Genomic DNA, 13,613 nt, shown 5'->3' on the forward strand with positions numbered 1-13,613 from the left:
AACAGGGAAATGATCAAGAATGTTTCTTACTGAAACATAATTTTGGATCAAGGTATTCGTACAGAAGACATTGTCAATCAGAGATGATGTACTTTCTGTTATGTGAGATGGGATAAATACAATTGACGAATGAAAGATCTTAAGCCGAACCGGCCAGCCATGACAAAAAACCAACAAAGAGAAAAATCTCTAAAAAAACAAAAAAACAAACGAGACTGTGGCCAGTGGAGCGAAAAGAAAACAACAGAAACAAAACAACGCGAATATTTCGGCTTTATACAAACAAGGCGTATTCAGCACAAAAAACACAAACAAAAAAAAAAAGATAAAACAAAAACCAAACAAAACCCACACAAAAAAAAAAAAAAAAAAAAAAAAAAAATGTACAATCGGACCAAAAAAAACACCGTAGGTAAAATTTGCGACAATAGATTTAATTAATTGTGGACCCCCTAGTACATGTGGAAAAAAAAAAAAAATTTAAATTAATTTAATTATTAAGTTGCGAAATAATCCTTTTGTTAGCTATTACTGAAGCAAATCGTTTTGGTCTAACAGGTAAAATAGTCCCCTGGTGATTATTTAAAATCTTTACTCCCTTATTGACTATTGATTCACTCTTTAGAAGGTTATCATAAATTGGGTTAATATTTAAATTCCCCGTGTCCCTATTTATGGAAAGGTTAGCAAACATATGTTTTTAATTTCTATGGCTTCCCTGGCCCATTGGGTGTACCCCTTATCATTAGAAACGGCAAAGGCTTCATCAAATTTTACAAAATGATCTGGTTGAAGCCAAATATGCTCTGCTAAAGCTGAAACGAAAGTTTCTGGAGGCTTGCTTAATTGTATGGTTTTTTTTATTGAATTACGGTGTTCAATAAACCTTTCAACAAATTGTTGGTGAGTCCTACCAATATATAACTTCCCACAGGAAAACGGAATTTTATACACACCAATTACTAAATTTCCCCGGGTTAAATCCTTACCAGAACTAAAAAAACTACTCATTGGCCTCAGCGATAGGAAACATGTATCAATACCAAATTTACGTAAAACCCGTGAAAGTTTCTCCCCCAAACCAGGTACATATGGTAATGAAATGAAGCTTTTTGATACAACTAAATCTAAAGACTGAGAAACCTCAATAACCCTACTACTATGTTTGGCCCGTCTATTTTCAATTATTTTATCAATGAACTTAATTGGATAACTATTACAAAATAAAATATCCCTCAAGTATAACAATTCCGAATCCAGAAATTCCTGGGAACAGATTTTAAAGGCTCTATCCACTAGTGAAATTACAACCCCCTTTTCACCGACATAGGGTGGCAAGAATGAAAATTTAAATACCTATCATTGTGCGTAGGTTTTCTGTAAATCGAGAAAAGTAAATGGAAATCCCTTTTAATTAATAAAATATCCAGAAAAGGTAATTTATTATTATCCTCAAATTCAACTGTAAATTTAATATTATTATCAAAACTATTTAAATGCTTACAAAAAAGGTCTAATGAGTCCAACACATGTTTCCAAACGCATACCACATCATCCATGAACCTACCCCAGAAGCAAGGGGAGATTCTAAAACTGTTTATAGCGGAGGTTTCAATGGCATCTATGAATAGATTTGCCAATAAAGGAGAAAGAGAAGCCCCCAAAGATAACCCAAACATTTGTCTATAAAACTCCCCTCGAAAACCAAAATAAATAGAAAATTCATTTACCAGAAAAATTAGTCTCATAATGACTTCAATATCCGGACTGTCTAAAGTCACATCTTGTATTAAATCAAAGTGTTTTTCTAATTTACTTTTTAAAATATCCTCGCATCTTTTTAAATCACAATTTGAATACATGGACACAACATCAAAACTGCAAAAAGGGGAGTTTTATAGACAAATTTTTGGGTTACCTATGGGGGCTTCTCTTTCTCCTTTATTGGCAAATCTATTTAGTTTTATCTTTTTAGTTTTATCTTGTTTTTTTTTTGTGTCTTTCGTGCTGAAGACGCCTTGTTTGTATACAGGCGAAATATCCGCGTTGTTTTGTTTCTGTTGTTTTTCTTTTCTCTCCACTGGCCACAGTCTCGTTTTTTTTTTTTTTTTTTTTTTTTTTTTTTTTTTTTTAGAGATTTTTCTCTTTGTTGGTTTTTTGGGATAAATACAGAAGGTAAAGTACCTGCGGCAACCATGGACTAAAGAAAATCCAAAGATATGGAATACCTTATGTCCATAAAATTTATATTAAAATCTCCCGTAATGATTCACTCAGTCGACTCTTTGAGGATGGTATCCAGAAGGTCTTTAAGGATGCACAGAAACAGAGGAATAGAGCCACTAGGAAATCGATCAATAACACCAACAAGTAAATCCTTACCTCCATATTTAATATCTACGAACAGTGACTCAAAGACACCTTCGATATTTCTGGATAAATCCCTTCTAAGAGAATATGGGAGATTATTAGAAATATACAAGGCAAGACCACCAAGGAACCAAGAAACTAACGAAGAAACCGGTTTGTTTTCGAATTTTACATATCGTAAACTTGAGTGAGTGGCGTATAATACACAAGTACCGTAATCTTCCATGGAGAGAGAGCCGGGTTTACCGGTATTATTTAAAAAAGATCAAAAATTAAAAAAAAAAGTTTTTTCAACTGGAAGTAAGGAGCAAGATCAAAACTTAAAAAGAACAGAAATTATTACGTATACGAAAGGGGTTGCCTCCTCCTCAAGACCTCGCTCTTTACGCTAATTTTTTTTTACAGAATTTTAAATCAAAGCTTATTGGTCTAATTAAACGACAATTGTGTTTCAGGAACCGTTCTTAAAGAACTAGGACAAAAATCAAAACTTTAGCGTAAAGAGCAAGGTCTTGTGGGAGGGGCAACTCCTTTTATATACGTAACAAATAGGAAGTTTTCTCTTGGGTGTTTCCTGGGAAGGGGGGGGGGGTGTTTTCCGCAGGGATTATTTTCCGGGGGTTATTTTTCGGGAGGGGGTGCTTTGCGGGGGGGCCGGGGGGACGCCAACCACCGATTGACTAATGTAATTAAACAAAGCCAATATAGCCAAAAATATATTATTGTTCTCCTTTAGCATTTTCATGTGTCAAATAGCGTATTTTGATTTCTCATAAAAAAGCATTTCTCGTTACTACCCGTTGAAAACATCTTCATTTCTATTTAGCTTTTGTATATGTCGACTAGGGTCACTGAACACAGCCTCAATGGTCAATCAAATAATGGTCTTAACTAGCCACTGGAAAAAAATGTTCTTTTTATTTCTTAGATTCATCGTCACGAGTTGTCAACAACTTTATTCGAAAATTTAATTTCAATTATTCAGGAGTCCATAAATAATTCTCAAAAGATACTTTGGGCATCGAAGATCCACGTTGGTAAAGCGGCGTTCACATGTGTGTCTAGCTAAAATCCCATGTCTAGACATATGTTTGGCCAGACATCAATGTCTAGACAACAACCGCTCACATGTAAAATTTGGTGCTTGGCTAGACAAGTTATAGCTAAGCATCCGGCTAAAGACTCTAGAACTCAATGTCAAGGATTTTTAATTGCAGCCAATCAGAATGTGTCAAGTTTCACTATTTTCATCATCTATGCTTACATTTTTAAACTGAAATTTAATTTTTGTTTTCTTATTAATTGTTTTTTTTTTCATTTTCGGCAAATATGCAACACCAGACATAATAGTGACACACACTAAGGCAATTGTTTAGTTTGTCTCATCCATTATCTTATGACAGTAAAAATAGGGATTATGATTTTGAAATTTTTGCCCGCATAAGCTCACTTGATTGGCTAGAAATGACAACTGTAATCTATTTTAAACTTAGGTTGTAGTTTTAGGTAAGAACTGAATTCTTCTTGTGAATGGTAATGTCCTAGACATTGATTTCTGGTCAGACACGTGTCTAGACATGAGATTCTAGTTAGACACGCATGTAAACGCCGTTTAAAGGATGCAAAATTTTTAATCTATAACACCCACTCCAGTAATTTCTGAGCAAACATGCACATACCTAAGCCCTCTAGAAGACCTGAATTAAAGTGACTTTTGGAGGAGAATTCTAGACAGAAGACTTTTAATGCTCTCAATTCTGTTCATGTAAAAAATAAAAAATTTAGTGTTTGTTTATTATTAACGTAAAACATATATATCTTATTTTAACAAAAACTCCCCTTCCTGAAACATTGAAAAAAAGTGCTATAAAAACAAAGAAAAATATATTTTTATAGTTATATATAAAATAAACATTCTCCGTTAATTCAAAAGAATATATAAGCAATTAATTAGTTATATAGTTGTTAATATCTGAAATTTCAAATTATTTTCCATAGGCATAAGGGTATCCGCTAGATCCGTAAGGATACCCGTAACCATAGCCAGTATATCCGTAGCCATATCCTGGATATCCATAATTATACCATGGATAACCGTAGCTATATCCTTGATACCCAGATGGGTAGCTGTAAGTGCTATATAAACTCCCAGGGTATCCATAGCTAGCATAATTTGGATACCCATATCCGCCAACAGGAGCTCCAAGACCACCAACACTACCAGTACTTCCAATCCCACCAAGTCCACCATAACCACCAGGACTTCCAACACCACCAAGTCCTCCATAACCACCAGGATTTCCAACGCCTCCAAGGCCACCTGTGCTTCCAAGACTGCCGAGACCACCAAAGCCACTGAATAAATGACTCAAAGTTTTGGTGCTTGCTTGATCATTCTTAGCAGTGCTTTCTGAGTATGTTGCAGTGATGATAAAAGTAATGATAAACACCTAGAATAAGTAATCATATACTATCTTAATAATGGAAATATTATCATGAATATGTAACAATGATGATAATTAATACGGAATATAACATGCTAAGAGCACCGCTTGTCAGGAACCACACATAAAAAAATTAAATAAATAGAAAAAGGACACAGAAATGTGACTTAAACTCGTTTGCAAGTGCCAGAGAAAAATGTTTTGCTCTTCATTCTCAACCCAGAATTCAAAGTAGCCCAATTCCTCAAAAGAAAAAAATCACTGAAAGTTTAAACTGACAGTTGCGGGATAAATCAGGATAAACCTCATTTAAATCTAACATTTGAAATATTCGATTACGACAAGAAACATATTAAAACAAAACGTTCAGTATGCCATTGCAAAACCCAAGGGTATCTAAGTGCATAATACCACTTATTCAAAGTTTCTGTAAATTTGAGCATTGTTGATGATTTTTACATAAATTGATATAAAACAACATAAATCTAAATGCAAGCAGGTGTTACTGCTTAAGGAGGCCCTAGACGGTCAGTCATTTTGATCAAAATTTTCTGTCAATTGTTTGGCGTTTGCTTCAATCAACCTTAAATCGACTCTTCAATCAGCCCTTTAATTTTGATCGAAAACTGATCTAACACACTGCTTTTGGTCAAAATGATTGAGTCATTCAAACTTTCTATCAGTCACTGTAAACGCTTGACTCAAGCGTCAAACAGGTTCCTAGACGGTTAATCATGATTGAGTCAATCGATTGACTGTAGCTTTTGATCAAAATGATTGACCGTCTAGGTCCTCCTTTACATTTTGAGTCAAAATAAAGAAATGAATAAACCCATAGAAATGGTATCTTCAAAAGCAAATGCCCATAGTAGGAGCATTTTGATTTCTAGGAAGAGGGGATTCAACTGAATAGAAGCAATAAGTGCATTTATTGTGTGTTCAGGAGTTAACTGCTTTCGTAATATCCAAGTTGAGGTAAAAAGTTCTTAAGCACTGGTCCTTTCTTTCTTTCGTATGTCATGGCTAGGGCAGCAGCTACGACATAGTAAAGAGGGAACCACAATTCGTATTAGCCAAAAATTTGAAAACACATTAAAAAAAAACAAAAAAACTGTAGTGCTGAAAAACAGTCTCTTTTGAAGCCGATTCGGACTGCTGCATAAGCTTGTTTTAATAAAAAAATCTTATAACAAAACAAAATTTCGAGACATATGAAAACCAAAATGAAAATTGCACTGCTGGAGTCCCCTGGAATTACTGCTGGTAAGAAAACCAAAAAAACTAATGATTGGAGATATTAAGGCTTTTATCCTAAAAAAACAATATAAATGGCTTTTTTTCGCGGGGAGTAGCAAGTTCTCCGTCTTTTCTTTTTTTTTCGTCAATGGTGCCATCAACCAAATCAAATTCCAAATGAAACCCAAAATGAAAAGAAATTACGATAAATATGCTCAAACGAAATGATAATAAAAATTTCAAATCAAACCCGAAACGAACAGAAATTACAATAAATAACTGAGTGAAACCCAAAACGAGCAAAAATTAACGTGACAACCCCCATGCCTTCTCAAAACCAGAGCATAATTCGCACTTTACTGAAAAAAAATACATTTTAAATGTTTAACCTTTTTGGCCTTAATAAATAAAATAGGTTATTTACTGTAATTTTTGCTCGGTTTCGGTTTCATTTATTTATTGATGGTGATTTGTGGTTATTTTACGCTTAATAGATTATTTGACTTTAATTCCGCTCGTTTTTGGTTTAATGGAGCTCATCACTTTTCTTTGAAAAACTTGTTTTGGGGAAGAACAACAATGATTACATTACTTAACTACACAAAAATAGTCTTAAAAATTGTTTTATCGATAACACCAAAAATAGGTAAATTAGGGTAATTTTATGGGAGGATTAAAAGGGAAAGGCAAATGAACTCGGCATTATTTCATAGGCTAAAGGGTAAAGCAAACTAAAAAAGTTACTTCAGGCATCCTTGTTTTAAATATCGTATCTGTGATATCTTGAGAACAGAAATTAACGATCAAAACAACCCAGTACAGAAATTATAGAAATATTGGACTGGGGGAGGATGGAAGTAGATTTTGAATCTTGACCTGTGGGAACCAACAAGAGCTTATCAAGGACAGTCCATTTTGAAGAAAATATAGTTATGCTCAAACGAGTCTTGGGAATTTAGAAGGCTTACGGTTTACTAGTCCTTCCCCCGTTTGTTGAAAATATGCTCATTTTAAGTTTAACTTAATTGTCCATTGTAGTTTATGTTCTTTCTGGGTATCATTTATTCATTAATAGTAATTTCTATTTTTTTTTTTTGAATTATTATTTTTATTCTTATATGACTTTTTGTGTGTTCGTGTAACTGAACCCTCGTCACTGAAACTTCTTGCAGCTGAACTTCTGTTTAACTGAACCCCAGTTAACTAAACTCACGTTCAACTGAGCCCTGTGCAACTCAACCTTTATTTATCTGAATCCTTGTTAAAATGAACCCTTGTTTAACTCTACCCCAGTGTAACTCAACCTAGGTGCAGCTCGACCCCATCTTACTCAAACTTCTTTCGACTCAACCCCCGTAAAACTCAGCCCCATTTAACTGAATCCTCATTTAAAAAAGGAAAAGGGAGATAAGTACGGGTATCAAGCGCTTTTTTGAAACTTACAAAAATGTGTTTAGCAATTAGTTTTAGTGTTTATATGAAAATAAATAGCATCAATCATTAACAATTTGATATTTTTTTCAATTGATATTTTTTCAAGACTTTTTTTTCATTTTCCACTTGCAAAGGAAACTGGGAGGGAAGCATTCAAGGGGGGGGGGAGGATATTAAAGACCAGTATCAGGGTTTTTGATCATACAGATTCCAATGGTAGACCTTTTATGACTTCAAGCCCTTACACTCCAGAAATAACACTAAAATCGAATTTTGGTGCCATAAAGTGTTTTATGATGGTACTATCATGGCGAAATTATAAAAAACATTTAAATATGAGTAACAGCTTTTAAATGACCATAAACAGGTATCTATGATATCCTAGTGCCCTATTAGTACTGGCAAGGCCGTACCCAGAATTTTTTCGGGGGGGGGGGGTTACTCAAAGATTTTTTTCGGGGGGAGGGGAGGTTACAAAAAAAACATAAGAAGGCATAAAAATTTGTTTATATCCATTTTTGTTACGTTTTTATGAGTTAGACAAGCATTTCGGGGGGGGGGGGGTTCAAACCGCCCACCCCCGCCCCCTGGGTACGGCCTTGAGTACTGGAGAGATGAAACAGAAAAGGGAGACATTTTTGGGGCATGAAAACTTTCGCTAATTTTCAAATATGTAAGACAGAAGAACATTTGAAGAGTACAATTGTTTCAATGTATGAAATATAAAACTTTTTCACCATAAAATATAAAATAGAACAATTACGCAATAATAAAATTAAGCAATAAATAAAGATTATTTAGTTCGAGTTACTGTTTATATCCACCGATAAAATGGACTGAATTACATTTTGTAATTATATTGGTCATTTGAGAAGGGTTGAGCTGAATAGGGATGATTCGAGAGGGGTTTGAGTCAAACAGGGCTGTATTAAACAGGGGTTCAGTTGCATGAGTATTAAGTTAAATGAGAGTTGAATTGCTAGGGATTGAGGTGAATCGGGGTCTAATTATAACGGGATTGAGTTGTGTGAGATATTGAGTTGAAGTTAAATAGGGAACACGGGGATTGAGTTGCACAGGTATAGAGTTGAATAAGGGGTTGTGTTGCATGGAGGTTGAGTTGACTGGGGGTTGTTTCAATGGAGGCTCAGTTAAACTAGGTTTTAGTTGCACGGGGGGTTGGGTTAAATGGTGATTGAGTTCTAGGAGGATTCAGTTGTACTAGGTTCAGCTACATAGGATTTAGATAGACACTGGTTCAGTTGCTCGGGGATAGACTTGAATGAGGGTTCAGTTGAATGGTGTTGATTTAAACGGGGGTTCAATTAAAAGATGCTTCAGATAACGGAGGATTGCGTTAAACAAGGGTTGAGTTGCACGGGGGTTGAGCTGCACGGGGGTTCAGTTGCAATGGAACGCTCTATTTCTGCTCGTCTTTAGTTTAATATAGCTCTTTACTATTCTTTGAAGAACTTTTTCTTTCGAAAAGAACGTTTCATTATAATCTATCTTATTAAACAAGTAATAATTGCATATCTATATGGGTTTTTCCAAAACAGTACTCTGATTTTTTTCCGAAAATTGACATTAAAACGTTTTCTGCTCTGCAAAAAAAAAAACAGCACTATGATTTTCTGCTCTGAGAAATCCTAACCTAACCTGACTGGAATAGAGACCCAACCACCAGAAGCAACACTGTCAACCTAAAATTCGACACTTTGATAAAAGGGTGAGTGAAGATTGAATCTTGCAACTATTGACAAATATGGTCAAAGGTAAAAGGCTTTAAGTTTCTTTCACGTTTATTTTTTTTAGCTTGATACTTGTTCTTTTTAGTGGTTGTTTATGCTTAAATTATAAAAAATATATCTGACTGATATTTTAGGAGCAGGACTAAGGAATAATTTATGCATAGTAGGAGCTGCTGCAATAAACTAAAAATTATAGTTGGCTATTTTCCTTGAGACAAATAACAATCATAGACAAGAATTATTCCTAATGAATTAGGGGTACAATAAATGTATGGTCCAAATCCCCCAAAAGCTATTGCCCTTCTTATACACTGTATCGTCAATCTAAGGGGGTTATTAGCCAGTTGCTTACTTAGTTACTTTAGTAAAAAGTCCTTCGGTAATTACTGAAGTAAAACATCTTAGTACTTGTACTCTACTTAAGTAAAAGATTTCGAAAGTACTTAATATTTGTAATTAAATAAAAACTAGAAGTATTGGGTTAGGTAATACTGTTAACTCCCCCAGGGAAGGCAAGGCCTGAGACACACTTTCGCTAACAACTTTGAAAATGGGGTTGATAGATACAAGTACATACGTAGAATAGAAATCTTAATTTCTCTGAACTACCAAATTAAATTTTTATTGTTATTATTGAGCCTCCTTATGAAAAAATATTTGCACATGTATAGATTTTGACAGGTAAACACTCACTACAAAAGTGTTTTGAATTTAGTAGTAGAAACTACAACTGTTGCTGCAACTAACAACTGACGGTACTGTTTTATTAGCTGTAAGCCACGCAAGATCGATGATAAAAGAAACTAGTCAAACAAGTTGTTTCAAAGGAGAATTTGATTGCAAACAGGGGTTTCTCACTGCGTTTACAATATTTAAACTTTTAGGGTTTAGGGAGGAAAAGGTACCTAGGTTAGGTTAGCTTAGATTAGGTTAGGTTACGTATTTGATATATGCTATGCTTTACCCTCCCTCCATATGTGCAAATATATAGCCGAAATTTGTTTCTAAAATATTATATTTTCATTCTATTTTGTTTTATTTCATAAGTATTAACCAAACTTCATTTCTTGCGTGGCTCCCAGCTAATGTAACAGTACCCAACTGACTAAAGTATCAAACCTCCAGAGGCCAGCAAAGTTGCGCGTGCTCCTCCTCTATTCCGAAGCTCCCCTCTTTACACACTACTAAATAAGTTTTAATTTGCTTTGAATCCTTTCTTACGACCTCTACCCACCCAATTCGGGGTAGATCTGCTTTCGTTTGACCCTAAAAGAATGACCAAACAGAGTGTTCTTTAGCAATCTGTCATTCTTCGTCCGCAAGCTATGTCCTAGCAATCTCAACATTTCTCTCATTATAGCCCCTAGAAAGCAAAATACAAGCACATGTTCCCTACAGCTTGCTATTTGAATCAAATGGTCAGTGAAATGGATATCCATAACTATCCGTAAACAATGGTTTTATTAGCGAATAAAATAAAACAAATGAAAGTTGTTTTGCGAAATAGATTAAAAGATTGTTTTTTTTCACCGATTAAATCTCAGCTCCCCTGATACTCCTATTTAAATTGAGCTATAAAATGTGGGTTAAAATGTAACGAACCGAGAAAATTTCGGTAAAGATTGGTAGCATTTGGCCTGTCAAGAAAAAAACCTTAACAGGCCTTGACAAACCTGAAAGGACCGCATTTGCCCTGTCATTGTCTGTGCCTTGTCAAGAGAAAAACCCTTACAGAAGCAAAGGAGTTGAATCGTTCAACTTCACTATCAACACTCTTTTCAAACGTAAGGGTCACTAGTCAGTACCCTAACAATCTTCCCTCAGATGGGACCAGATGTAGCCGTGCACTAAGTATAATGCAACAAGAAAACACTTTAATAATAAAATTCTTTCTTTGTAATATTCTAAGTCTCTATTTATCGGTTTTATTTCCCCATGTCTCATTGTTATACATATGCATAATAGAGTCTTGACTAAAAATATGGTTTCTGTTGACGAACACGCGCGAATACTCAAGCAATGAAAAATAATTGATGACCATATTATTTAGGGCTAAAGGGTTGTGCTCAAGTTGTCAGGGTTGTGCCCATTATGCTTGGAAAGTTCAATGAATTCTAAATATATGCTTATGCTCAATTGTTAGTACAGTATTTACTTCACATGAGTTATCAAGGCACAGAATTGCCAAGCATCAATAAGAATTAATAGCAAAGAAAACTGAAAGAAATCTTAAGTGCGATTGCTGTAAAAATTCTTACCTTTAAGTTAATCATTTTCATTCAAAACCTGTGTAGAAAACTGACTAAAATTATATACTCAGCTAGATGCAAAGTGCAATTTACTATTGCTGTTAAAAAACACTGGTGAATAATGTTCAGTATATCCAACCTTGCAATCCAAGTTCGGGCATTAAATTCCATAACATCCTTTTCTGCATGCTTGGTCATTCACACATACAAACAAAAGAAATATGCTTTCAGAATTGAGGATTTTGTGACGCCGTATGTCAAAACTTTGACTTGTCCTTCAAATTAATTAAGTAAAAATGTTCTTTTTAATGACGGTATCAATTAAAGTTAAAAAAAATTAATTTGGCTTCCCTTCCAAAAGAGCAACAAGAACGATCAATTTCCTATATTTTAAAATTCACTTATTTCTTGTGTGGTTCAGCGAGACCCTTTATAAACCTCGCTTAGTTGGAATAGTTAAAATTGGAGCTAAATGGTTTAAACATTCTATTTTATCTATTTCTAGCACGCCCAGCTTTTAACAATTGGGCTCGACACAATTCTGATGACTTTATTGAAAGGAAGTGCTAAACCATTCGAAAAGGGGAAAAATTGTTATTCCCGACCCAGAGAATACTCACACTTGTTGATATGTTGGGAAAGATTTTTAAATGGTCTGTGCTTTTTTTCTTGACTTTAATATGAAACAAGAAGCTGAATACACTATTGGCCCATCACTAGTACCAAATAACGTTGACTTTATCAAAAAGACTTTAATGCGAGTGGCATAAACTGGGAGGGTGGGGAGAGCCTTTTCCCACTTCTCAAAAGTTATTACCCCAAACCCCACCTAAATCCCCCCAAGGGCGTAGCTAGGAGGGTGGCTGTCCAATGGGCAGTCTCTGGCGAGGCACCCATTCAATTCATTTCAATTCAATTTATTCGAATAAAAACATAACACAAACACCAATAACAATAAAGATCCTAGAAGAAAACTTGTTAAGGACCAAAAAAAAGAAAAAACTAAAGTGACAATGAAAAAAAGATAGAAGAATAAAACATGGGTAAATAAAGCAAATTGGTTAAAAGTTGAAAGGTTAAATTATATTATCAAGTTTTGCTACATTGTGGTAGCCTACAGCGTGCGGAAACTTGTGGCCAGCTTAACATAACAGATTGCAGGCCGCTTGAATAACAGATTTGTAAATGGGAGATTGCTGGGCAGCACTAGAAAAGCATTTAGGAATTATAAAGGCTCTATTGGATGAACTGAGACAGTGGGCTTCCGCATTATTAATATTATAATAGGTTAATACTTGAGGAGGAAGATTATTGTGGAAAGCAGATTAAACAAGCGATAAGTTTAGTTTTTGTAAGATTTGATCTAGTGGAGCTATACCAAAATCTGAGTACAAATCACGGGTTGGATATAGACGGGGAAGCCGAAAACTGCCTTAATGGCATGGTTTTGGGCAAATTAGAGTATTTTAGTGAAGGACCGGTTTGTATTTCCCCAAACTGATCCGCAACAAGAAAAGTAAGGAAAATTAAATGAATAGTAGAGGGTAACTAGGATGTCAGGAGGAAGAAAATAATTCACACGGTTAATCATAGCTACTTGTCTCAAAATTATTGCTGTGATGTAAGAAATATGATTAGAGAATGACAAGCATGAGTCAATAAATGCACCAAGAAACTTGGCAACCTCCACTTGTGGGAGGATGTCAGAGGAGTACATGGCTAATTGAATTGAAGTTATCAAGTATTTTGCAGTAGGTTGCATAGGTTGCATCAAGACATGGCTAATTGTAGACAGAGAAAAGTCAAAACAGATAGTCCAAGTAATTGAGAAGTAAATGGTTAAATGGCTGGGGCACGGGTAAATGGCGGGAGTATGCATGACTCTACTATTGACTCTCCGCCATTTACCCGTGCCCGAGCCATTTAAGCATTTGCCTGTCAATTACTTGGACTATCTCTCTTGGACTCTGTTCAGAAGGACTTGGATAGAGGAAATTGCCGATATTAAATTGGTGCCAGTGATGAGGAAGTTGTTGTCATCAGCAAATAGTACAGGATACACTGAGGAGCCCAGATCCATAACAATATCATTGATATATAGGAGAAATAAAATCGGGCCTAGAACGGAG

The 13,613-nt window shown here is 35.0% G+C and overlaps 1 protein-coding gene across 1 annotated transcript; it reads right to left on the reverse strand.

The window, feature by feature from the left end:
- Positions 1-4,171: 4,171 nt before the first annotated feature.
- On the reverse strand, positions 4,172-11,677 carry LOC148949062 (uncharacterized). The gene is made up of 2 exons (XM_089092812.1): positions 11,494-11,677; positions 4,172-4,820 (listed from the first exon to the last, which is right to left on the reverse strand). Exons 1-2 carry the CDS (start codon positions 11,512-11,514, stop codon positions 4,356-4,358), a joined length of 486 nt encoding a protein of 161 aa, XP_088948938.1. The 5' UTR covers positions 11,515-11,677; the 3' UTR covers positions 4,172-4,355.
- Positions 11,678-13,613: the final 1,936 nt, after the last annotated feature.

Source organism: Artemia sp. Qi Xiang Cuo, chromosome 8 (assembly GCF_049724085.1).
Source record: "Artemia sp. Qi Xiang Cuo chromosome 8, ASM4972408v1, whole genome shotgun sequence".
Lineage (NCBI taxonomy): Eukaryota > Metazoa > Arthropoda > Branchiopoda > Anostraca > Artemiidae > Artemia > Artemia sp. Qi Xiang Cuo.

What these genes read in the sequence shown, in the direction of transcription:
- LOC148949062 (XM_089092812.1), bottom strand. Translation starts at nt 11,514, where the DNA reads ATGAAAATGATTAACTTAAAG. An exon ending in TGAAAATGATTAACTTAAAG is followed by an intron (nt 4,821 to 11,493) that starts GTAAGAATTTTT and finishes TACTTATTCTAG; the next exon opens with GTGTTTATCATTACTTTTAT.